Genomic DNA, 27246 nt, shown 5'->3' with positions numbered 1-27246 from the left:
ACAGGTGATAAGACATTAAAACATATCTAAATTCATTTGACTACACTTTTCAAAAAAATAAAAAATACATTTGAAAATGAAAGCACACAGAGTAGTACACAAAGTACTTCATTTATTTACAGTTTTTAAAGTACACAAATACAAATGGAGATAAAGGAATATTCTTAGAGCTGGTAGCTTAGTTAATTACACATAGGAGGGTGAGTCAGTGATTGACCAAACTGGCCATGGGTCACACCAGAAATGACTAGTCAATAATGAGGTCAGCATTAAAACAGTCCTATAGGGCTGAACCATGGCAATGGTTCAGCTGTGCCCGCCCTTAAGTCTCATCTTGCTGATTGAGGACCATTTCAGTGGTTGAATTGAATATCCCAAACTCTTGCGCCATACTCTTTGCCGAGGACCAGTAAAGACTGGGCGTGTTACTCTGCCCAGGCGTTGCCGCCGCGTTGCCAATGCATGAAGAACAGGTATTTTCCGTATCAGCTAACCACATGTTATAGCAATCTGGTGCCTGACGGCACATTCGATGATGTGGCACGCAATCGCTGGTCGATGCACGCAACGTCTGAGCAGGGGAACGTCCAAGACCATAGCCCATCCAAGAGAAAAGTGTCCATCGGTTCATTTATCATGGGATAGATGAAGTTATCACAGATGTTTAGTCAAGTGCCTCTGCTTGTAACCACATCAGACCATTTTACTTCTCAAAACATGTACAAATAATAACACCTCACATGGAGCCAGTAAGACATTTAACTTCCGTTCACACTCAAAACAAATAATAGTTTAAAATGGCAGCCATTTAACACACTTAAGTCTCTCTGTGCGAGTGCTCATTTTTGGTGTATTTGAGGAACTTCAACTAAAACGATGGACAGACACGGCGAAAGCCTTGGCACGGACAATGATTATGCCCAAAACTGGACTGAACCAGATCGATTATAGGACAATGTCTCACTGTAGAGCCATCCCAAGTGAGACCCAGTGTATGAAACCCAAATTCACCACAATAATAAGGAAACCAAAAAGGGAAAAAGCTTAAACATTTCCACATCTTCATTAAAATATAATTTCACAGCTTAGAAACAATACAAATAACAGAATGAGAATGTAGATCTTTACAGTAGACCGTGAGGCAGTCTGACTCGGTTGGAGAGAAGAGGAAACCTTGACAGGGGCCCTCCTATACACATACAACTTGAGGGATGTTGATCATAAAACCCCATAAAGAAACACTTTAGCTGTGGTTTAGAGTTGAAACCCTCCACCTGACTCCATACGATGCAGCTTGGTCTGGTCAAAGGGATGTCCAGTGTTAAAACATGCAAATAGTATATATTACAAATGGCTTTAGTTACAGATCAGGGCTGTGAACACAATAGAAAACTCAACAAAAGCCTGCTGGTGGTCAGAGAAAAGAGGTCTGTAAATAAGTACAAATGAAAAGCAGTCACCCAAAACGACCCATTTCAAATAGAGCCGCAATCATTGATTAGCTCTTTTCATATCAGATTTATTGATAAGGGTTATGTAGTAATGTACTGTGGGAGTAGAAATGAGTGTCTATTGACAAAGTGCCATAGATGATGAGTAGTAACCATGGCGATAATGGTGGCGGTTGTTGTCGTTCCATTTGTTTCAGTCTTAATGAAGTCTGTTAGATCGCCATGGCAGCTCAAGGTCTCCGCACAGACGTTGAAAATGTCTCCCAGAAAAGAGGTCGCAGATGTGGTCTGTATTTCAGAGTTTCTTTATCACAACGATTGTAAGTGTTTGAGAGAGAGTAGAAAGATAGCAAGAAAGCAAGTACGTAGAAGGGGGAGAGACAGAGCGGGCAAGGAACAAGACATCTAGTGTGAAAGAGAGAGGATCCACCAGAGAACACCAGGTCAGGAGAGGAAAGAGGTGGTCTTCCGATGGTTTGTGTAGTAGTTAGCGGGCAGGCTGCTGATTGGTTGAGCCAGGCTTGGTGCAGTCCTCTGCTGTGCCAGGTGCATTGTGGGTCTTGTCTCATCGAGGCGCTGCAGAGTGGAGGCCACCAGGGATCATACCAGGTACCACCTGAGAGCGACAGAGAGATCAACTTTTATACTCGCTAATGGGGATCTCTACTCTAGCTTCTCTGCATGGAATCTCCATCTTATCATTCATTATACCTCTGGTGTGTCATTCACGTGTCAGAACAAGAAACCTAAATGCAGTATTCACACCAGCGTTTACGCTTTCAGCCATAGCGAACCTAAACTGTAGCTTGGGGAGAATTTCTGGAGACCTATGAAAAACCATGCCGCATTGAGCAGTGGTAAAAGTCAAGGGAGAAGAGGGTTTGAAGGACACTGGGGAGTTAGGAGCAGGATAGGACTCAATGCAGTCACATGCTGGAGAACGTCAGACAGGCATCACCACAGTCCAACCACTGCAACAAGCCACACGCACTGAGCTGAGGATAGGTCACAGAGCTAGGTGGGGTGACAGCTAGGAATAGGGCAAACACTAATTCCCCACATGGATTTGTTATCACAAGGCTGGAATGCAGCGCTCCAGCTCTCAAGGGATGTTGACGCTGCCTAAGGAGGGTGGGTGGGGGGGATGTTGACGCTGCCTAAGGAGAGTAAGGTGATGTTGACGCTGCCTAAGGAGGGTGGGGGTGATGTTGACGCTGCCTAAGGAGGGTGGGGGGATGTTGACGCTGCCTAAGGAGGGTGGGGGGATGTTGACGCTGCCTAAGGAGGGTGGGAGGATGTTGACGCTGCCTAAGGAGGGTGGGAGGATGTTGACGCTGCCTAAGGAGGGTGGGGGGATGTTGACGCTGCCTAAGGAGGGTGGGGGGATGTTGACGCTGCCTAAGGAGGGTGGGGGGAAGTTGACGCTGCCTAAGGAGGGTGGGGGATGTTGACGCTGCCTAAGGAGGGTGGGGGGATGTTGACGCTGCCTAAGGAGAGTGGGGGGATGTTGACGCTGCCTTAGGAGAGTGGGGGGATGTTGACGCTGCCTAAGGAGAGTGGGGGGATGTTGACGCTGCCTAAGGAAGGTGGGTGGGATGTTGACGCTGCCTAAGGAGGGTGGGTGGGGGGGTGGATGTTGACGCTGCCTAAGGAGGGTGGGTGGGGGGGGATGATGATGCTGCCTAAGGAGGGTGGGTGGGGGGGGATGTTGACGCTGCCTAAGGAGAGTGGGGGGATGTTGACGCTGCCTAAGGAGAGTGGGGGGGATGTTGACGCTGCCTAAGGAGAGTGGGGGGGATGTTGACGCTGCCTAAGGAGGGGGGATGTTGACGCTGCATAAGGAGGGTGGGTGGGGGGGGATGTTGACGCTGCCTAAAGAGAGTGGGGGATGTTGACGCTGCCTAAGGAGAGGGGATGTTGACGCTGCCAAAGGAGGGTGGGGAGGATGTTGACGCTGCCTAAGGAGGGTGGGTGGGGGGGATATTGACACTGCCTAAGGAGGGTGGGTGGGGGATGTTGACGCTGCCTAAAGAGAGTAGGGGATGTTGACGCTGCCTAAGGAGAGTGGGGGGGGATGTTGACGCTGCCTAAGGAGTGGGGGGATGTTGACGCTGCCTAAGGAGAGTGGGGGGGATGTTGACGCTGCCTAAGGAGAGTGGGGGATGTTGACGCTGCCTAAGGAGAGTGGGGGATGTTGACGCTGCCTAAGGAGAGTGGGGGGAATGTTGACGCTGCCTAAGGAGAGTGGGGGGATGTTGACGCTGCCCAAGGAAGGTGGGTGGGATGTTGACGCTGCCTAAGGAGGGTGGGTGGGGGGGATGTTGACGCTGCCTAAGGAGGGTGGGTGGGGGGGATGTTGATGCTGCCTAAGGAGGGTGGGTAGGGGGGATGTTGACGCTGCCTAAAGAGAGTGGGGGGATGTTGACGCTGCCTAAAGAGAGTGGGGGGAATGTTGACGCTGCCTAAGGAGAGTGGGGGGATGTTGACGCTGCCTAAGGAGAGTGGGTGGGGGGTGGATGTTGACGCTGCCTAAGGAGGGTGGGTGGGGGATGTTGACGCTGCCTAAGGAGGGTGGGTGGGGGTGATGTTGACGCTGCCTAAGGAGAGTGGGGTGATGTTGACGCTGCCTAAGGAGGGTGGGGGGATGTTGACGCTGCCTAAGGAGGGTGGGGGATGTTGACGCTGCCTAAGGAGGGTGGGGGGGATGTTGACGCTGCCTAAGGAGGGTGGGGGGATGTTGCCGCTGCCTAAGGAGGGTGGGGGGATGTTGCCGCTGCCTAAGGAGGGTGGGGGGATGTTGACGCTTCCTAAGGAGGGTGGGGGGATGTTGACGCTGCCTAAGGAGGGTGGGTGGGGTGATGTTGACGCTGCCTAAGGAGAGTGGGGGGATGTTGACGCTGCCTAAAGAGGGTGGGTGGGGGGTATGTTGACGCTGCCTAAAGAGAGTGGGGGGGATGTTGACGCTGCCTAAAGAGAGTGGGGGGATGTTGACGCTGCCTAAGGAGAGTGGGGGGGAATGTTGACACTGCCTAAGGAGAGTGGGGGGATGTTGACGCTGCCTAAGGAGGGTGGGTGGGGGGGTGGATGTTGACGCTGCCTAAGGAGGGTGGGTGGGGGATGTTGACGCTGCCTAAGGAGTGGGGGGATGCTGATGCTGCCTAAGGAGAGTGGGGGGATGTTGACGCTGCCTAAGGAGAGTGGGGGGGAATGTTGACGCTGCCTAAGGAGAGTGGGGGGATGTTGACGCTGCCTAAGGAGGGTGGGTGGGGGGGTGGATGTTGACGCTGCCTAAGGAGGGTGGGTGGGGGATGTTGATGCTGCCTAAGGAGGGTGGGTGGGGGGATGTTGATGCTGCCTAAGGAGGGTGGGTGGGGGGATGTTGACGCTGCCTAAAGAGAGTGGGGGGATGTTGACGCTGCCTAAGGAGAGTGGGGTTGATGTTGACGCTGCCTAAGGAGAGTGGGGGTGATGTTGACGCTGACTAAGGAGAGTGGGGTGATGTTGACGCTGACTAAGGAGAGTGGGGGGATGTTGACGCTGCCTAAGGAGGGTGGGGGGATGTTGACTCTGTCTAAGGAGGGTGGGGGGGATGTTGACGCTGCCTAAGGAGAGTGGGGGGATGTTGACGCTGCCTAAGGAGGGTGGGGGGCTGTTGACGCTGCCTAAGGAAGGTGGGTGGGATGTTGACGCTGCCTAAGGAGGGTGGGTGGGGGGTGGATGTTGACGCTGCCTAAGGAGGGTGGGTGGGAGATGTTGATGCTGCCTAAGGAGGGTGGGTGGGGGGGGTGTTGACGCTGCCTAAAGAGAGTGGGGGGATGTTGACGCTGCCTAAGGAGAGTGGGGTGATGTTGACGCTGCCTAAGGAGAGTGGGGGTGATGTTGACGCTGACTAAGGAGAGTGGGGTGATGTTGACGCTGACTAAGGAGAGTGGGGTGATGTTGACGCTGCCTAAGGAGAGTGGGGGGTGATGTTGACGCTGACTAAGGAGAGTGGGGTGATGTTGACGCTGACTAAGGAGAGTGGGGGGATGTTGACGCTGCCTAAGGAGGGTGGGGGGATGTTGACTCTGTCTAAGGAGGGTGGGGGGATGTTGACGCTGCCTAAGGAGAGTGGGGGATGTTGACGCTGCCTAAGGAGGGTGGGGGGCTGTTGACGCTGCCTAAGGAAGGTGGGTGGGATGTTGACGCTGCCTAAGGAGGGTGGGTGGGGGGGTGGATGTTGACGCTGCCTAAGGAGGGTGGGTGGGAGATGTTGATGCTGCCTAAGGAGGGTGGGTGGGGGGGGTGTTGACGCTGCCTAAAGAGAGTGGGGGGATGTTGACGCTGCCTAAGGAGAGTGGGGTGATGTTGACGCTGCCTAACGAGAGTGGGGGGGATGTTGACACTGCCTAAGGAGAGTGGGGGGATGTTGACGCTGCCTAAGGAGAGGGGATGTTGACGCTGCCTAAGGAGGGTGGGTGGGGGGATGTTGACGCTGCCTAAGGAGTGTGGGGGGGATGTTGACGCTGCCTAAGGAGAGGGGATGTTGACGCTGCCTAAGGATTGTGGGTGGGGGGATGTTGACGCTGCCTAAGGAGTGTGGGGGGGATGTTGACGCTGCCTAAGGAGTGTGGGGGGATGTTGACGCTGCCTAAGGAGAGGGGATGTTCAGGGTTTCCTCTCAATCCTGGGATGGATTTCCTTCCCCCTCTTCTCCTTGTCTTGCTTTGGCAGGCTAAAGCCAGGGCCCTTTACATAGCTAGTTGAAGTTCCTCCCTCCAATAAACAGCTTTATGTTCATTCATGTTTGAAAAGATTAAGTGTTGAATCATGTTGATGCGATGCCGGCCTTATTGATGCACTGCTAGACGTATAGCTACACTTATTGACATCTAAAGATTCGACTATAGGCAACTTTATTGGTTCGGTTCTGCATATTTCTCTGGAGGAGCGGGTCATGATGGGTCATGGTCGAATGAGGTCAAGGGTCATCTGGTGAGGGCCGGGGGATGCGGCTGGGGACGGGGTGAGCTTGTACCTGTGAGGTTGACATGCGGGAGGTGTCCTGGTGTCCCGTCAGGTCGGACGAGGAGATGTTAACGGGAGCTCCCCGGTGAAGCCGCATGCTCACTTTCCTCTCCCGCTCCATACCGGACACCGGTCGTGGAGACGTGTTGGCTAGAGAGCGAGGGAGAAAGAGATAAATACTCCGCTACCTGACCATGACAAGACAATAGTCAAGCACATTGTTAAGTAATCCATACATCAAAGTCATCTAGGTGTGTGTGTGTGTGTAGGTGTGTGTCAGAAACACTAACCTGTGTGTGAGGTGGGTGTGAGGGGTGTAGGCGGCGCTGCGTCCTGTGTTCCTCGGGGTCGTCCTGAGGCGGCAGGGAGTCCCCTGGCCCCGGGGTTCCTGCCGTGTCTCAGCCTATCCTCTCGGTCCCTCCGCTCCCGCTCCGCCTCCTCCGCTGCACGGTTGGCCCCCTTGGAATTAGGGGCAGTCAGAGGGACAGAAATGGAGACTAGATCAGAAAGCTGCCACTGAGGTACCATTGGCTAATGGTTAAGAGGACTGTGTAATAAATCATTCATATTTGTTTAATAGATGTTTAATTAACAATTAAGAGGCAGTACTCACAAACTTGAGCATGTTCCAGTCAAAGACGTAGTCGTAGGAGAAGCCCTGTCTGTGGAACAGGTTTCTGAACAGCTGTCTCAGGTACGAGTAGTCTGGCTTGTCATCGAACCGCAGAGAGCGACAGAAGTTCAGGTAGGTGGAGAACTCCGCTGTGAGGAAGGAGGAAAGTGTTACTTTTAATCCGAATATTTTATCATAATCTTTTAAAATCAGAATACTTTATCATCCGGAAGGGAAATTCTTTCCCATGTTTACAGGGTCACAGCATGGTCTCTTTGTAGAGAGATGCAGAAAGGACAAGACAAATGGACAGAAACACTCCAACAGTATTTTGTTACTACATGACAAGCACAGAAACCTTCAGTACACTATAACAAGGATGGAATAAACCTAGAAAATCCCATTACTCACAGGGGTATCCCTTGCAGAGCACCTCGATAGGGGTGGACATCTTCTTTTCGCTGATGCGTTCGTACTTCTGCCTCTTGGTGGCGGCCTTGAGGCCCTGCCAGGGCAGAGAGCCCATGTTGAAGTACATCAGGACATAACCCAGAGACTCCAGGTCATCACGACGAGACTGCTCTGTTGAGGGAGAGAGGAGAAAGTCACATACCTTCAAAAAGCATCCTTCCTTTCCTCAAAGAAATTACAGATCTGACATGACTGAAAGATAGTGCTCCACTATCAGGCTTGTGCTGAGGAGTGTGTGCGCATAGCGTTTATGATAGCGTGTGATCAATCTCCGGATGTGTGTGACCTACCTATCCCCAAGTGTGTGTTGATAGATGCGTAGCGCGCGGTGCCGGTCAGGTTCTTGTTCTCGCGGTAGGGGATGTGCTGGTGTGTGCGGGCGTCACGGTACTTCTTGGCCAGGCCAAAGTCGATGATGTACACCAGGTTACCCTTCTTGCCCAGGCCCATCAGGAAGTTGTCAGGCTTCACATCTCTGTGGATGAAGTTCTTAGAGTGGATGTACTCAATCCGGCTGATCTGGAAGAGAGGAGGGAAATTTTAACATACAGTACCAGTCAAAATGTTGGACACACCTACTCATTCAAGGGTTTCTTTATTTTGACTAATGTCTACATTGTAGAATAATAGTGAAGACATAAACTATGAAATAACACATATGGAATCATGTAGTAACCAAAAAAAGTGTTAAACAAATCAAAATATATTTTATATTTGAGATTCTTCAAATAGCCACCCTTTGCCTTGATGACAGCTTTGCACACTCTTGGCATTCTCTCAACCAGCTTCACCTGGAATGCTTTTCCAACAGTCTTGAAGGAGTTCCCACATATGCTGAGCACTTGTTGGCTGCTTTTCCTTCACTCTGCCGTCCGACTCATCCCAAACCATCTCAACTGGGTTGAGGTCAGGTGATTGTGGAGGCCAGGTCATCTGATGCAGCACTCCATCACTCTCCTTCTTGGTCAAATATCCCTTACACAGCCTGGAGGTGTGTTGGGTCATTGTCCTGTTGAAAAACAAATGATAGTCCCACTAAGCACAAACCAGATGGGATGGCGTATCGCTGCAGAATGTTGTGGTAGCCATGCTGGTTAAGTGTGCCTTGAATTCTAAATAAATCACAGATAGTGTCATCAGCGAAGCACCCCCACACTTCCTCCTCCATGCTTCACGGTGGGACCCACACATGCAGAGATCATCCATTCACCTACTCTGGGTCTCACAAAGACACGGCGGTTGGAACCAAAGGACAAATTTCCACCAGTCTAATGTCCATTGCTCGTGTTTCTTGGCCCAAGCAAATCTCTTATTATTATTGGTGTCCTTTAGTTGTGGTTTCTTTGCAGAAATTCGACCATGAAGGCCTGATTCACGCAGTCTCCTCTGAACAGTTGATGTTGAGATGTGTCTGTTACTTGAACTCTGTGAAGCATTTATTTGGGCTGCAATTTCTAAGGCTGGTAAATCTAATGAACTTATCCTCTGCAGCAGAGGTAACTCTGGGTCTTCCATTCCTGTGGCGGTCCTCATGAGAGCCAGTTTCATCATAGCGATTGATGTTTTTTGCGACTGCACTAGAAGAAACTTTGAAAGATCTTGAAATGTTCCACATTGACTAACCTTCATATCTTAAAGTAATGATGGACTGTCGTTTCTCTTTGCTTATTTGAGCTGTTCTTGCCATAATATGGACTTTTACCAAATAGGGCTATCTTCTGTATACCCCCCCTACCTTGTCACAACACAACTGATTGGCTCAAACATATTAAGAAGGAAAGAAATTCCACAAATTAACTTTTAACAAGGCACACCTGATAATTGTTTTAATACATTCCATGGCAAGAGTGTGCAAAGCTGTCATCAAGGCAAAGGGTGGCTACTTTGAAGAATCTCAAATATATTTTGATTTGTTTAACATGTTTTTTGGTTACTACATGATTCCATGTGTAATTTCATAGTTTTGATGTCTTCACTATTATTCTACAATGTAGAAAAACACTGGAATGAGTAGGTGTGTCCAAACTTTTGACTGGTACTGTACATAAGAGCAGGGGTGGCCACTAAACCTCTTGGACAGCTTTACTTTGCTAGCAGATTTCATAGCACATAGTGGCCATAACTGCAGAAGATACACGGGACCCTAATAGCCAGCATAAGAGCTGAGGATTTAATGGTCAGTTGTGTGTCTCACCATCTGGTCAGCCAGCAGCAGGACAGTCTTGAGGCTGAACTTGCGGGAGCAGAAGTTGAACAGGTCCTCCAGACTGGGGCCTAGCAGCTCCATCACCATCACGTTGTAGTCTCCCTCTGCACCACACCACTTTATGGATGGGATGCCCACTGTAGAGAAAGGAAGGAGAGAGTGATTTATAAGGATGCCCACTGTAGGGAAAGGAAATCCCATTCTTTATTGGGTTTAACATGATTTATTGTGTGATACCTAGCCCACGCAAGTGCTGTTTCTCTGGCTCTGTGATCTGATGACAGGTTCCACTGAATCTATTCTCTTAGGCTGCTGGCCGGCCTGACTGACTGATGTGGATGACTGCCTGCCTGCTTGTCCAGCGATGTGAAAACCACATTAACATTGGGGGAAGGGGGAAAAGAGGGTGAGAGGGGCGAGAAGGAAGATGGAGGGGGTAGATAGAAGGGGGAGATGAGAGAAAGAGGAGAAGACTGGGGAGAGAGAGGTGAAGAGTGGGGAGAGAGCACGAGAGAGAGAGAGAGAGAGAGAGAGAGAGAGAGAGAGAGAGAGAGAGAGAGAGAGAGGAGAGAAGAGCAGAGAGAGAGAAGAGAAGACTGGGGAGAGAGATGAAGAGTGGGGAGAGAGAGAGAGAGAGAGAGAGAGAGGAGAAGAGCAGAGAGAGAGAGGAGAAGACTGGGGAGAGAGGTGAAGAGTGGGGAGAGAGAGAGAGAGTTTTAGCTATTGAGAGAGGGGAAGAGAGAGAGGAGAAGAGTGCGGAGAGAGAGAGGTAGAGCGAGAGGAGAAGAGAGGGGGTAGAGAGAGGTAGAACGAGAGGAGAAGAGAGGGGAGAGAGAGGTAGAGAGAGGACTGATAGCCCACAGCCTGGCCCATGTATACTGTTTCAGACCCATGTCTCACCTCCTCCCTGCATCATCTTGTAGATCTTACTCTCTATGTGGAGCTGGGGGTGTTTGGTCTTCACACATTCCAGTTTAATGGCCACCTCCTCTCCCACTGAGATGTCTGTGCCTGGGGGACAAAGAGGAAAGACTGTCAATATAAATGTATGTAGATGGTTAGAGAGCCATCAGGGGTATTATTGCTTTCGGTTCAGAATATGATTTAGGCCTAGAAAGGACTAGGGCCTGGACAGTTTTACCTGACCAGGAAGGGGAAACTCTGGTGCCTGGTGATGTGCATGCCCCTGCTGACTGAGCATTGCGGCACAGACAGGTGAAAAATCTGTTGATGTGCCCTTGAGCAAGACACAACCTTAATGGCTCTTGTAAGTTGCTCTGGTTAAGAGTGTCTGCTAAATGACTAAAATGTAGATGGGGCATATACACCAACTCCCATTCATATCATACCAGTCAGATAAACAAACCAACTTTAACTGTAACCTTAACGTTTCCTTATGAGGAGTACTGCCAGCATGTGACCAGAATGCTATTATTCTAAAAAGGGAAGATGGGTTCCCTCCCAGAACTGTGCTGTAAGAACATGGGAGTAGAGAGTGAAGCACACCCATCACACCCTGCCCAGCAGCAGTGAAAACAGGAATCCAGAGTATGACTAGAGCAGCTATAGATGGCCAGCAGAGCCTATAGAGGAGCGTTACCCAGGAACATGAAAGAATGTTTCATATGTGAAAGACCGGCCAATATGTTAAATAAGAGTTTCAATGTCAAACACACCTAGCTTGTTACTTTAGTACTGGGCCTACTTCTCTTTGGGCAGCTTGCAAAAGCTACAATTGTAAAAATGCATTGAAGATGTGCACATTTGCTGCTCGTGTGCTAGCAGTGGGAAAACGGGAGCTTTATAAATCTGACATTTAATTTCAAAAGTAGGCTACAGTCCATGTGTGGAACTTTAAGTGAGCGTCAACTACACAACAGAGCCACCAGCCAGCGAATGACTCAGACCCTCTCCTGAAAAGCACTTAACACCTCCATGAACACACACAATAACACGTTGGATGAATCATACATGTGGTTACATAAAGGGGGATGCATTAATCCACACTGGAGAGCAGAACAGAGGGAATTACAGCTGACTGGAGCTTCCCTTGCCCTCTCACTGTGTGTGTGTGTAGGATGAGTCCCCCCCCTCCCCTTCCCTCCCCCCTCCAACCGTCACCTGAGGAGGACGCATGAACACAGCTGACCTGGGATGGGGACAAATCCATTCCCTCGCTGAAATAATATTCTGTCTCTCCCATTACAATGGATAAGAACTAGGCACTTGGGACTGACACGTTTAGTTTTTTTCAGTGGCATAATGGTTTAGCCTTCCAACACATGGAACACTACTCTTTAAATACATCCACTCAGCGGTGCACGGTTGGGGCAATTCCATTACAATTCATGTCTGTTGAGCTGGAACATTTGAGTTTTATTGGAGTTGCACATGAGGTTTCCCCATCTGCAACACAATTTTTATATTGACCATAAGTTAAACTGCAGCCATGCAAGGAGAACATCTACTTTTCTGAAAGTCAGTGAGTGTCTCTGAATCTGAATATGCACAAACAGTGCATTTAATAGGGCTGTGACAGTAATTGAATAACCATGTAACTGACGGTTTTGGGTCAAAACCGGCATGAAAATAAAATAACCATAAAAACTGTTCAAATAGGCCTACATTATTTTTTTTTTGAACTTTATTTTCATGTAGATAAACTTCATCTAATAGCGGGAGTGCTTACTAATGATTATAAGCAGTTGTTTTGCTAACTTTGTCTACATCTCCTCGTCTTTTCAACTGTCGTCTGATGCTCGAGCAGCTAATCCACTAGATGCACCCGGTGAGTGCACACTGTGCATAGTCACCCTTATCATTGTTGGGTCAGTGCCACTTAAAAGTTTGTTTTTGGACAATAATTTTGTCCTCCAGTTTAGATGGACGTCATATTCTATTTGTGTCTCCAGTTCTCTTAGGCCTATTATATGGACGTTGTTTTTATTGATCTGTTTGTCAGCATCAGCACTGTACGCTATCCTGTAATTTGTCGTATTGAAAAATATTCTGCTAAATGTCTCCAGTCATATAAAGTGTAGTAGAATTGCATGAAATAATGCAACGAAAGAAATGTATCTGATATTGCCTATAGCCCAGGCCTCTACACGCTCAGCCATGATGCATTGAACTGTCTTTTTCTGCGAACAGTGATTTAATTATATTAGCCTAAATGATGACTATCCAATCTATTCATCACATTACGAATAGAAGGCTATCTTACATAGGTCAGCAAATGCGATGATGCACGGACTGCTTTATTATAAAGGTGCATTTTTATGGTGAAACTTGCTTACACAAACTTGAAACTCACGTGCTGCTTATGCATAGGCTAGTGATTCTGCTGTTCGTTACTCGTGCTGTTGGCTGAGGAAAAGTAAATGGACAGTTATTCTAACATCTTCAAAGTGCGAAGTAAGGACACACATCATTGCATCCTCGACTTGCATGTTCTGTGTAAGATGAATGACCATAATCGAAATGTGATTTGTCATTCTGAGCACTGTGGGTGGACGCCCTTAACAGGTTATGCACCCAATGCTTATGGGTCCGGTACATTTCTAAAATGTTCAGTAAATTAAAATGTCCGGCGCTACATTTTCTTAACGGAAACCCTGATACGAGCACGTCTTGTTTATGACGCCGTTCACATCAATTGCAAAAGATCGTCCTGCCACAAAAGATCGTCCCCTCCGAACAATTGATGTTGAGATGTGTCTGTTACTTGAACTCTGTGAAGCATTTATTTGGGCTGCAATTTCTGGGGCTGGTAAAATCTAATGAACTTATCCTCTGCAGCAGAGGTAACTCTGGGTCTTCCATTCCTGTCGCGGTCCTTATGAGAGCCAGTTTAATCATAGCGCTTGATGGTTTTTGCGACTGCACTTGAAGAAACTTTCAAAGTTCTTGAAATGTTCCGTATTGACTGACCTTCATGTCTTAAAGTAATGATGGACTGTCATTTCTCTTTGCTTATTTGAGCTGTTCTTGCCATAATATGGACTTGGTCAAATAGGGCTATCTTCTGTACACCCGGTCACACGCAGGAACCCATGCAATTAATTATTGCTTTTATGCTTCTTGTTCTATGAAGAATGTATGCACTTTCTACATGTGTATTAATGTCTCTTTAAACCTTGTAATATTCTTTTTGAGAGAATTCGCAAAATGGGGGAATGTGAGAGCAAAAATGACTAGATGTTATAATGCTGTTATTGCATCAAATGGTTGTTTTCTGCAATAGAATAGAGTTCTTAGGACTCTCATGTGTCTGTGTTAACACTGACAGTAGATTTACGATGCCTTTGGTGATAAAACCTACAGCATGCATTCCATAGAATGAGTTGGTGTTTGTGTAATGAGGTACCAGAGAGAGATGGCTCGGGTATGGATAATGATGAGAGGAAGCTTGTTTTGGGGGCCAAACTCTGGTTTCTGTACATTAAGAACAGTCTTCATAGCAAATGCTATCTGGATGGGAGATGCTCCTTTCTCATATATCAAGTCTCACCTTGTGACCTATTCCATACATATGTTATTTGTCATATAGACTAAGAGGGTGTATCTTTTCTATAAAAGATCTTCGTATTATTTGTGTCGGGGCGCCAACCAGCCTCGCTTATTGGCTTTTTGATAAGTTTTGAATAAAGTAATATCCTAATTGGTGATTGACCCTGTCTCTCCTCATTATTGATTAGAATTTCCACTACATTACCCCCTACCTTGTCACAACACAACTGATTGGCTCAAACGCATTAAGGAAAGAAATTGCACAAATTAACTTTTAAGAAGGCACACCTGTTAATTGAAATGCATTCCAGGTGACTACCTCATGAAGCTGGTTGAGAGAATGCCAAGCGTGTGCAAAACTGTCATCAAGGTAAAGGGTGGCTATTTGTTTAACCGTTTTTTTGGTTACTACATGATTCCATGCGTTATTTCATAGTTCTGATGTCTTCACTATTATTCTACAATGTAGAACATAGTAAAATTAAAGAAAACGCCTGGAATGAGTAGGTGTGTCCAAACTTTTGACTGGTACGGTATATCAGAATTTGGGGTGACAAATCTGATTTTATAGCCCCCCCTTAAGAGTTTTTTTTATTAACCATTATTTTAGCAGGTATATTGACAGAAAACATAGTACACTACTTCTTCCAGGGATGAGTTGCAGGGGAGGAGAGAAGAATGTTCCTATTTGAAAGTTAGAAAAAAAGAGACGCAACGTTTCATAAAAAAAGAACAAAACAAAAAAAGTAGCTCTCATGCCAGAAAAGGTTGGAGATCCCTGGCCTATAGGCTACTCGTTCAAGAGCTAGAGAGAGGGGGAAGAGATAGGTCAATGGAGTTGCCAGCAGAGATGTGTGAATTGTGCAAAGGAACAGTGAAGAAGACATAGAGATGTGTAAGTTAGAAGTTAATGAATATATTAATGCAACATTCATATAGCATATATATATATATATATGTCAAAAATGTTATAAATTGATTTGCATTTTAATGAGGGAAATAAGTATTTGACACCACTCTCAATCAGAAAGATTTCTGGTTCCCAGGTGTCTTTTATACAGGTAACGAGCTGAGATTAGGAGCACACTCTTAAAGGGAGTGCTCCTAATCTCAGTTTGTTACCTGTATAAAAGACACCTGTCCACAGAAGCAATCAATCAGATTCCAAACTCTCCACTATGGCCAAGACCAAAGAGCTCTCCAATGATGTCAGGGACAAGATTGTAGACCTACACAAGGCTGGAATGGGCTACAAGACCAACGCCAAGCAGCTTGGTGAGAAGGTGACAATAGTTGGTGCGATTTTTCGCAAATGGAAGAAACACAAAATAACTGTCAATCTCCCTCGGCCTGGGACTCCATGCAAGATCTCACCTCGTGGAGTTGCAATGATCATGAGAACGGTGAGGAATCAGCCCAGAACTACACGGGAGGATCTTGTCAATGATCTCAAGGCAGCTGGGACCATAGTCACCAAGAAAACAATTGGTAACACACTACGCCGTGAAGGACTGAAATCCTGCAGCGCCCGCAAGGTCCCCCTGCTCAAGAAAGCACATATACAGGCCCGTCTGAAGTTTGCCAATGAACATCTGAATGATTCAGAGGAGAACTGGGTGAAAGTGTTGTGGTCAGATGAGACCAAAATCGAGCTCTTTGGCATCAACTCAACTCGCCGTGTTTGGAGGAGGAGGAATGCTGCCTATGACCCCAAGAACACCACCCCCACCGTCAAACATGGAGGTGGAAACATTATGCTTTGGGGGTGTTTTTCTGCTAAGGGGACAGGACAGCTTCACCGCATCAAAGGGACGATGGACGGGGCCATGTACCGTCAAATCTTGGGTGAGAACCTCCTTCCCTCAGCCAGGGCATTGAAAATGGGTCGTGGATGGGTATTCCAGCATGACAATGACCCAAAACACACGGCCAAGGCAACAAAGGAGTGGCTCAAGAAGAAGCACATTAAGGTCCTGGAGTGGCCTAGCCAGTCTCCAGACCTTAATCCCATAAAAATACATCTGTGGAGGGAGCTGAAGGTTCGAGTTGCCAAACGTCAGGCTCGAAACCTTAATGACTTGGAGAAGATCTGCAAAGAGGAGTGGGACAAAATCCCTCCTGAGATGTGTGCAAACCTGGTGGCCAACTACAAGAAACGTCTGACTTCTGTGATTGCCAACAAGGGTTTTGCCACCAAGTACTAAGTCATGTTTTGCAGAGGGGTCAAATACTTATTTCCCTCATTAAAATGCAAATCAATTAATAACATTTTTGACATGAGTTTTCTGGATTTTTGTTTTGTTTTCTGTCTCTCACTGTTCAAATAAACCTACCATTAAAATTATAGACTGATCATGTCTTTGTCAGTGGGCAAACGTACAAAATCAGCAGGGGATGAAACACATATATACAGTGAGGGAAAAAAGTATATCTATCTATCTCTATATATATATATACACACACACACACACACAGTTGAAGCCGGAAGTTTACATACACCTTAGCCAAATACATTTAAACTCAGTTTCACAATTCCTGACATTTAATCCTAGTAAAAGTTCCCTGTCATAGGTCAGTTAGGATCACATCTTTATTTTAAGAATGTGAAATGTCAGAATAATAGTAGAGAGAATGATTTATTTAAGCTTTTATTTCTTTCATCACATTCCCAGTGGGTCAGAAGTTTACATACCCTCAATTAGTATTTGGTAGCATTGCCTTTAAATTGTTTAACTTGTGTCAGACGTTTCGGGTAACCCACAAGCTTCCGACAATAAGTTGGGTGAAATTTGGCCCATTCCTCCTGACAGAGCTGGAGTAACTGAGTCAGGTTTGTAGGCCTCCTTGCACACACACGCTTTTTCAGTTCTGCCCACACATTTTCTATAGGATTGAGGTCAGGGCTTTGTGATGGCCACTCCAATACCTTTACTTTGTTGTCCTTAAGCCATTTTGCCACAACTTTGGAAGTAATTTGCGACCAAGCTTTAATTTCCTGACTGATGTCTTGAGATGTTGCTTCAATATATCCACATAATTTTCCTTCCTCATGATGCCATCTATTTTGTGAAGTGCACCAGTCCCTCCTGCAGCAAAACACCCCCACAGCATGATGCTGCCACCCCCGTGCTTCACGGTTGGGATGTGTTCTTCGGCTTGTAAGCCTACCCCTTTTTCCTCCAAACATAAGGATGGTCATTATGGCCAAACAGTTCTATTTTTGTTTCATCAGAATAGAGGAAATCTCTCCAAAAAGTACAATCTTTGTCCCCATGTGCAGTTGCAAACCATAGTCTGGCTTTTTAACGGCGGTTTTGGAGCAGTGGCTTCTTCCTTGCTGAGCAGCCTTTCAGGTTATGTTTATATAGGACTCGTTTTACTGTTGATATAGATACTTTTGTACCCGTTTCCTCCAGCATCTTCACAAGGTCCTTTGCTGTTGTTCTGGGATTGATTTGCACTTGTCGCACCAAAGTACGTTCATCTCTAGGAGACAGAACGAGTCTCCTTCCTGAGCAGTATGACGGCTGCGTGGTCCCATGGTGTTTATACTTGCGTACTATTGTTTGTACAGATCAACGTGGTACCTTCAGGCGTTTGGAAATTGCTCCCAATGATGAACCAGACTTGTGGAGGTCTACAATAATTTTTCTGAGGTCTTGGCTGATTTCTTTTGATTTTCCCATGATGTCAAGCAAAGAGGCACTGAGTTTGAAGGTAAGCCTTGAAATACATCCACAGGTACACCTCCAATTGACTCAAATTATGTCAATTAGCCCATCAGAAGCTTCTAAAGCCATGACATCATTTTCTGGAATTTTCCAAGCTGTTTAAAAGGCACAGTCAACTTAGTGTATGTAAACTTCTGACCCACTGGAATTGTGATACAGTGAATTATAAGTGAAATAATATGTCTGTAAACAATTGTTGGAAAATGTACTTGTGTCATGCACAAAGTAGATGTCCTAACCGACTTGCCAAAACTATAGTTTGTTAACAAGAAATTTGTGGAGTGGTTGAAAAACGAGTTTTAATGACTCCAACCTAAGTTTATGTAAACTTCCGACTTCAACTCTGTGTGTGTGTGTGTGTATATATATATATATATATATATATACACACACATACTGCTCAAAAAAATAAAGGGTACACTTAAACAACACAATGCAACTCCAAGTCAATCACACTTCTGTGAAATCAAACTGTCCACTTAGGAAGCAACACTGATTGACAATAAATGTCACATGCTGTTGTGCAAATGGAATAGACAACAGGTGGAAGTTATAGGCAATTAGCAAGACACCCCCAATAAAGGACTGGTTTTGCAGGTGGTGACCACAGACCACTTCTCAGTTCCTATGCTTCGTGGCTGATGTTTTGGTCACTTTTGAATGCTGGCGGTGCTTTCACTCTAGTGGTAGCATGAGACGGAGTCTACAACCCACACAAGTGGCTCAGGTAGTGCAGCTCATCCAGGATGGCACATCAATGCGAGCTGTGGCAAGAAGGTTTGCTGTGTCTGTCAGCGTAGTGTCCAGAGCATGGAGGCGCTACCAGGAGACAGGCCAGTACATCAGGAGACGTGGAGGAGGCCGTAGGAGGGCAACAACCCAGCAGCAGGACTACTACCTCCGCCTTTGTGCAAGGAGGAGCAGGAGGAGCACTGCCAGAGCCCTGCAAAATGACCTCCAGCAGGCCACAAATGTGCATGTGTCTGCTCAAACGGTCAGAAACAGACTCCATGAGGGTGGTATGAGGGCCCGACGTCCACAGGTGGGGGTTGTGCTTACAGCCCAACACCGTGCAGGACGTTTGGCATTTGCCATAGAACACCATGATTGGCAAATTCGCCACTGGCGCCCTGTGCTCTTCACAGATGAAAGCAAGTTCACACTGAGCACGTGACAGAGTCTGGAGACGCCGTGGAGAACGTTCTGCTGCCTGCAACATCCTCCAGCATGACTGGTTTGGCGGTGGGTCAGTCATGTTGTGGGTTGGCATTTCTTTGGGGGGCCGCACAGCCCTCCATGTGCTCGCCAGAGGTAGCCTGACTGCCATTAGGTACCGAGATTAGATCCTCAGACCCCTTGTGAGACCATATGCTGGTGCGGTTGGCCCTGGGTTCCTCCTAATGCAAGACAATGCTAGACCTCATGTGGCTGGAGTGTGTCAGCAGTTCCTGCAAGAGGAAGGCATTGATGCTATGGACTGGCCCGCCCGTTCCCCAGACCTGAATCCAATTGAGCACATCTGGGACATCATGTCTCGCTCCATCCACCAACGCCACGTTGCACCACAGACTGTCCAGGAGTTGGCAGATGCTTTAGTCCAGGTCTGGGAGGAGATCCCTCAGGAGACCATCAGCCACCTCATCAGGAGCATGCCCAGGCGTTGTAGGGAGGTCATACAGGCAAGTGGAGACCACACACACTACTGAGCCTCATTTTGACTTGTTTTAAGGACATTACATCAAAGTTGGATCAGCCTGTAGTGTGGTTTTCCACTTTAATTTTGAGGGTGACTCCAAATCCAGACCTCCATGGGTTGATAAATTTGATTTCCATTGATAATTTGTGTGATTTTGTTGTCAGCACATTCAACTATGTAAAGAAAAAAGTATTTAATAAGATTATTTCATTCATTCAGATCTAGGATGTGTTATTTTAGTGTTCCCTTTATTTTTTTGAGCAGTATATATTAGGCTATATATTATAGGCCTGCTAAATGGAAGCTAGGCGAACACCTGTGCTATAGGCAATCCTAAAAGACAGAAAGGATTAATCTAAGGCCAATTACCGTAACCGCAAATTCCAAGACCGTCACAGCCCTAGCGCTAAACAACTCAAAGACGGGAATAACACCTGCCACATTATCTAGTCAGTATCCAAATGACCCAAGCCTTTCAAAAACAAACATCCAACAACAAGCAACTGAGAAGCAAGTCAAGCAACCTTTTGGACTTACATGGGGTTTAGAACCATTTGTTTAGAACAGGGGCAGGGGTGGAGGGATGGGGTGGGGTGTCGTGACAGGCTACCACAGACAGGCCATAGACAGGGCAGTAGTGGGGGTTATAATTTGATCATCTGACTTTCTCATATGTTACACACTGACGGTTTGTGAAACAATGACATGGCTGTTAGAAGCTTCGCTGATGTCATCCACATCAACAATAAGCTCTTTCTGCCTGTATACACTAACTGCCATGTGCTAGAGTGGTGCGAAGAAGCTGGAGAATCATGTCCAACCCTGTGGCTGTTCCTGCTTCAACTCAACCAGAGGAATTCCTACAGTCAACTGAACACACCTACAAATGAGGACAGAACATACTCCAAATTCAAACACTGGATGGGGTCCAATAAAACCTATGCAGCATTCAGCATAGGGAGGAATATTAGGCCTACCCAAAGAAAAAAACATGACTTCAATCCAGGAAGCATATCAACACTATTACAAAACAGTTACAGTTATGGCATGACAAAATTCAAATTGACTCATGCAAAAAGCAGGAAGTGTTCATCATCCCTTATGACAAAGGTCTGTGAGCTCAACCCTGGAGGTGATAACATATCAGAATGTAATTTCAGTTGCCAGCTGACTGATGACTGAAGGCTGGAAAAACCAGAGGGCCACACACAACACACTAAAATCAAGCCACACAAGCAACTAGACAGTCAACAACTTTTAAAGGGATACTTCTGGATTTTGGCAATGAAGCCCTTTAACTACTTCCCTAGAGCCAGATTAACTCGTGGATTCCATTTATGTCTCTGCGTGCAGTTTGAAGGAAGTTGCTAACTAGCGCTAGCGCAATGACTGGAGGTCTATGGTAACTGCTAGCATGTTAGTAGATTCCATAGACTTCCAATAATTGCGCTAACGCTAGATAGCGTTGGCTAGCGAAACTACCGCCATCCGTCATACGGGATGCTGAGACATACAAATGGTATCCATGAATTCATCTGACTCTGGGAAGTAGATAAATGGCTTCATTACAAAAATCCCGAAGTATCCCTTTAAGGGGGAGTCGACCCCGGCCCAGACTGAGTGACAAATGGTTGAAACTATCCACAACAATGCATTACAGCAATGATGTTGAAACTAGACAGAAAGACCGTCATTGTCAATAGTTTGCCTACGTCCTAAGACAGCCACAGCAGCAAACACATTGAAGCCTTGTTTAGGACAGTACACTTAGACAATGTATATAAATGGTAAACTAGTTCACTATGCCTCATCCTATCAGAGTGCCACTGCTTGTGGAGGACATTTGGCTAGCTCTACTGCAGCTTACTAACTGCCCTTCAGCCCTTGAAATTAACTGACAGATGGGATGACTACTTGTAAACTCAGTTGGGGTGGGTGACTTGGTCGGTCGGTCTTATTTCTTGAACTGCATTGTTGGTTAAGGGCTTGTAAGTAAGTAAGCATTTCACGGTAAGGTCTACACCTGTTGTATTCGGCGCATGTGACAAATAACATTTGATTTCTGAAGTCAACTACCTATACATTTTCAAAAAGCCTCATTCATGATCCAAGCTAACGTTAGCTAACTATCTGGTTAGTGGCCAACGTTATTTCCTCTTACAGATAGCTACTGTTAGCTAGCTATAGGTATTGGCTTGCCAAGGGGACAAGAGGTGCTGGGAATTGACCGTTTGTTTTATGTTCATTCTAACCAATAACATCTTTGCAAATTTCCATCAGCTGGTTTTAGTTCATGTTAGCAAGGTAGCTAGGTTAGCAGGTTAGAGACGGTGTATACGGTAGCTAGCTAACGTTAGCTAGTTTAAATGTTCAGTGACGTTAGCCAAGCCAACCTACGGTAACGTTGTGTAATATTGATGACATTTTTGATAGCTAGCTACTCACCCAAATAGATGTCTCCAAAAGATCCACTTCCAATTTTCCTGCCCAGCCTGTATCGGTTTCCCACTCTCAAATCCATGGTTCAATGTTATTCTTACGAAGCAACCTTCAGAATTTGTTGTTTTGAAAAATCAACCTTGGTGTTGTTGCTCTTTTTGGTTACCAAACCACCCCAAATATCACCTTACTTTGCTGGAATACAAACTCCTTTATTCAGACGCCCCCCTCCCCATGAATCCCAGAAGATTAAGTTCCTTCTGTAACAATCCAACTTTCACCATCCCTTTTCTAACTATCTTTTCTTCGGAACACCACGATATTGGTATTGCCCGAAAGCTTAGAACGTGTAGATTATGTTCTTGCTGTTTTTGATATCATCTTTCACAAAATCAATAACGATGGAGACGGATTTTGATTGAAGCCTTCTCAAAGAAATTGACTCTTCCCCTCTGTAGGACTTTCATCCACTGTGGGCTGGCATTCGCCTGTGACATCACTTCACCTAGCAACCCTGCGTAGGTCACATAAAAAGGGGAGGGCGCATTGGTCTTTACATTTACATTTTAGTCATTTAGCAGACGCTCTTATCCAGAGCGATTTACAGTTAGTGAGTGCATACATTATTTTTTTTTTTCTCATAATTCCCCGTGGGAATCGAACCCACAACCCTGGCGTTGCAAACGCCATGCTCTACCAACTGAGCTACATCCCTGCCGGCCATTCCCTCCCCTACCCTGGAAGACGCTGGGCCAATTGTGGCGCTAGAAATTGTTCTAGTGTTACTTTGTATCAAGAAAGACTAAACTGATACACTGAATCAAAAAATATATCTAACAATACTAAATACATACTAATTTATGTTTATAAACAGGACTTTTACATTATAAATCAAAATGGGCATAACATACAACCTGTCAACAATGATGGTGAAACTATGAAAAAAGTAAGTGAGTCCAGTCACACAGCCACTCCGAAAAAAGTATGGTAATATCGGTATTGTCTTTGTCTGTATTGCCTGTACTGCCTTGTCACACCTGGATGTCAGGAGCTGGGGAAATGTACAGATTTGAAATATAATGGAATTTTCTGTTTCCTCGCGTCATGCTCCAAGAGTTAAGGACAAAACAGATTTTAGAATGTATAGCTAAAATGCTAGGCAAAAACGACATGATGCACAAACAACCCTGAGGCACAGCAGGTCTGTAGGTCACCACCCCATACAGAGTAGGTTGAAGTTGACATAAGGCCTATATGCGTCCCAAATGGCACCCTATTCCCAGATGGTAAGGGTAGGTAACAACACATCTGCCACGCTGATCCTCAACACGGGGGCCCCTCAGGGGTGCATGCTCAGTCCCCTCCTGTACTCTCTGTTCACCCATGACTGCATGGCCAGGCACGACTTCAACACCATCATTAAGTTTGCCGACGACACAACAGTGGTAGGCCTGATCACAGACAACGATGAGACAGCCTATAGGGAAGAGGTCAGAGACCTGGCCATGTGGTGCCAGGATAACAACCTCTCCCTCAACGTGATCAAGACAAAGGAGATGATTGTGGACTACAGGGGAAAAAAATAGGACTGAGCACGCCCCCATTCTCATCGACGGGGCTGTAGTGGAACTGGTTGAGAGCTTCAAGTTCCTTGGTGTCCACATCACCAACAAACTATCATGGTCCAAACACACCAAGACAGTCGTGAAGAGGGCACGACAAAGCCTATTCCCCCTCAGGAGACTGAAAAGATTTGGCATGTGTCCTCAGATCCTCAAAAAGTTATACAGCTGCACCATCGAGAGCATCCTGACTGGTTGCATCACCGCCTGGTATGGCAACTGCTCGGCCTCCAACCGCAAGGCATTACAGTGGGTAATGCGTATGGCCCAGTACATCACTGGGGCCAAGCTTCCTGCCATCCAGGACCTCTATACCAGGCGGTGTCAGAGGAAGGCCCTAAAAATTGTCAAAGACTCCAGCCACCCTAGTCATAGACTGTTCTCTCTGCTACTGCACGGCAAGCGGTACCGGAGCACCAAGTCTAGGTCCAAAAGGCTTCTTAACAGCTTCTACCCCCAAGCCATAAGACTCCTGAACAGCTAATCATGGCTACCCAGACTATTTGCATTGCCACCCCATTCCACCCCACCCCACCCCAACCCCCTCTTTTATGCTGCTGCTACTCTGTTTATTATTTATGCATAGTCACTTTAACTCTACCCACATGTACATATTACTTCAATTACCTCGACTAAACGGTGCCCCCGCACGTTGACTCTGTACCGATTTCCACTGTATATAGCCACCCTACTGTTATTTTATTTTACTGCTGCTCTTTAATTATTTGCTCTTTTTTTTTTTTCTTTTTTTTTTTTACTTATCTATTTTTTGCTAAACACTTTTTTTCTTTCTTAAAAACGGCATTGTTGGTTAAGGGCTTGTAAGTAAGCATTTCACTGTAAGGTCTACACCTGTTGTATTCGAGCGCATGTGGCATATAACATTTGATTTGATTTGATTTGGCACTTCTCTTGACCAGAGACCTATGGCCCCTGGTCAAAAGTAGTGCACTAGGGAATAGGGTGCAATTTCCGTAGACACTGATCTAAGGTGTTACAGTATGTGGTTCCCCCTAATTAGGTTAGGATTTTGGGGGTTCTTAAATCATGATGTCACAGTGGCTAAGGGATGTACTGTGACCTGAATTTGAGGCCAAATCAGCAGAGAGGACAACAACAGAAAGCAAACAGACAGGCAAGCAAGCACATATGAATATACGTACGAACACGCACGCAAACACACATGCCCACGCACACACACACACGATAAACAAACAGATAGAGATAGACAAGCTACATCAGGGATAAGTCCTGTCCTGCGCTCTCTCAGTAATCCTATGACACAGCCACTCGTCTGGATAGACCAAAATACCCTAGATAATAGACCAAAATACCCTAGATATACAGGATTATTTAGTATGGGAGCAGGAAAAAGGCCAAATGAATCCATGAACCATGCATGGCCTAGTTGTTTGGTCTTGGATAGTTGTCATGGCCTAGTTGTTTGGTCTTGGATAGTTGTCATGGCCTAGTTGTTTGGTCTTGGATAGTTGTCATGGCCTAGTTGTTTGGTCTTGGATAGTCGTCATGGACTAGTTGTTTGGTCTTGGATAGTCGTCATGGCCTAGTTGTTTGGTCTTGGATAGTCGTCATGGCCTAGTTGTTTGGTCTTGGATAGTCGTCATGGCCTAGTTGTTTGGTCTTGGATAGTTGTCATGGCCTAGTTGTTTGGTCTTGGATAGTTGTCATGGCCTAGTTGTTTGGTCTTGGATAGTTGTCATGGCCTAGTTGTTTGGTCTTGGATAGTCGTCATGGACTAGTTGTTTGGTCTTGGATAGTCGTCATGGCCTAGTTGTTTGGTCTTGGATAGTCGTCATGGCCTAGTTGTTTGGTCTTGGATAGTCGTCATGGCCTAGTTGTTTGGTCTTGGATAGTCGTCATGGCCTAGTTGTTTGGTCTTGGATAGTTGTCATGGCCTAGTTGTTTGGTCTTGGATAGTTGTCATGGCCTAGTTGTTTGGTCTTGGATAGTCGTCATGGCCTAGTAGTTTGGTCTTGGATAGCCGTCTTGGCCTAGTTGTTTGGTCTTGGATAGTTGTCTTGGCCTAGTTGTTTGGTCTTGGATAGTTGTCATGGCCTAGTTGTTTGGTCTTGGATAGTTGTCATGGCCTAGTTGTTTGGTCTTGGATAGTTGTCATGGCCTAGTTGTTTGGTCTTGGATAGTTGTCCTGGCCTAGTTGTTTGGTCTTGGATAGTTGTCATGGCCTAGTTGTTTGGTCTTGGATAGTTGTCATGGCCTAGTTGTTTGGTCTTGGATAGTCGTCTTGGCCTAGTTGTTTGGTCTTGGATAGTCGTCATGGCCTAGTTGTTTGGTCTTGGATAGTCGTCATGGCCTAGTTGTTTGGGCTTGGATAGTCATCATGGCCTAGTTGTTTGGTCTTGGATAGTCATCTTGGCCTAGTTGTTTGGTCTTGGATAGTCATCTTGGCCTAGTTGTTTGGTCTTGGATAGTCATCATGGCCTAGCTGTTTGGTCTTGGATAGTCGTCATGGCCTAGTTGTTTGGTCTTGGATAGTCGTCATGGCCTAGTTGTTTGGTCTTGGATAGTCATCTTGGCCTAGTTGTTTGGTCTTGGATAGTCGTCATGGCCTAGTTGTTTGGTCTTGGATAGTCGTCATGGCCTAGTTGTTTGGTCTTGGATAGTTGTCATGGCCTAGTTGTTTGGTCTTGGATAGTTGTCATGGCCTAGTTGTTTGGTCTTAGTTGTCATGGCCTAATTGTTTGGTCTTGGATAGTTGTCATGGCCTAGTTGTTTGGTCTTGGATAGTTGTCATGGCCTAGTTGTTTGGTCTTGGATAGTTGTCATGGCCTAGTTGTTTGGATGCTGGGGGAGCCATTATTTTGATATTCAGAATTTGATCAGTATCCATTCTTTTTTCTACTCAGAATTGTTGATGATGGCTGTATGCATAAGAGAAAACACATATTTATTGCCGTGGATGGAGCATGAGAGAGATGGAAGTAGGTTGATTCAGCTCTCTCTCTCTCTCTCTCTCTCTCCCTCAGCGTCAAACTTTTCCTTGGTACAGATTATCCGAAGGGACACATCTAGGATAGAGACAAACCACTGGTCCATGCCCATGGCTCTGTGCAGGGTCAGGAGAAGGAAAATACTACTGGCTCCTCTTCATACATTGGCTACTACTCATATATTGTTTTCTTCAAAATGGAAACATTCAGTCATTCATTTATTCATAAATTGCCATTAGTCATGTTTGTCCATTTTCCTATTAGTCTTTTTTTTTTTTCTGGACTCTTGTTCAAAATGCCTCAGCAAGTCAGGTCATTGAGGTCAAGCCATGCTGAGGGGTGTGTGTGTGTGTGTGTGTGTGTGTGTCTGCCTGTGTCTCAGGCACAGGAAAACCATCCTAAAAACTTCAATAGGTCTCATTGTACAAACTGTATATTGCATACAGAACAATAACTGAGCAAAAATAGAATGTAAATGTAAATGTCAAATTATTTCAAACCGTTCTAAGAATGTCAAAAACATACATTGCAA

At 46.1% G+C, this 27246-nt stretch overlaps 1 protein-coding gene across 2 annotated transcripts; it reads right to left on the bottom strand.

The window, feature by feature from the left end:
- Window positions 1–95: 95 nt before the first annotated feature.
- LOC121577706 (casein kinase I) lies at window positions 96–22599 on the bottom strand. 2 transcript variants are annotated; one of them, XM_041891523.1, is made up of 9 exons: window positions 22130–22599; window positions 10649–10759; window positions 9737–9885; window positions 7833–8061; window positions 7483–7653; window positions 7072–7220; window positions 6749–6935; window positions 6469–6608; window positions 96–2067 (listed from the first exon to the last, which is right to left on the bottom strand). In XM_041891523.1, exons 1-9 carry the CDS (start codon window positions 22203–22205, stop codon window positions 2017–2019), a joined length of 1263 nt encoding a protein of 420 aa, XP_041747457.1. In that variant the 5' UTR covers window positions 22206–22599; the 3' UTR covers window positions 96–2016. The 2 variants fall into 2 exon arrangements, with proteins under 2 accessions (XP_041747457.1, XP_041747464.1); XM_041891530.1 differs by having other exon boundaries at window positions 6749–6917.
- Window positions 22600–27246: the final 4647 nt, after the last annotated feature.

The sequence above is a fragment of the Coregonus clupeaformis genome, chromosome 1 (assembly GCF_020615455.1).
Source record: "Coregonus clupeaformis isolate EN_2021a chromosome 1, ASM2061545v1, whole genome shotgun sequence".
Classification (NCBI taxonomy): Eukaryota; Metazoa; Chordata; class Actinopteri; order Salmoniformes; family Salmonidae; genus Coregonus; species Coregonus clupeaformis.
Note: the sequence above shows the minus strand (reverse complement) of the source record. Positions and strands in the feature narration are given on the sequence as shown.

Bases quoted from the DNA above. Each gene is read 5' to 3' on its own strand.
- LOC121577706 (XM_041891523.1), bottom strand. From the start codon at position 22,205: ATGGATTTGAGAGTGGGAAACCGATACAGGCTGGGCAGGAAAATTGGA. The intron at 8,062-9,736 runs GTGAGACACACA...CCTCTCTTCCAG, and splicing joins TGCTGCTGGCTGACCAGATG to ATCAGCCGGATTGAGTACAT. The intron at 7,221-7,482 runs GTGAGTAATGGG...CCTTCCTCACAG, and splicing joins GCTCTGCAAGGGATACCCCT to CGGAGTTCTCCACCTACCTG.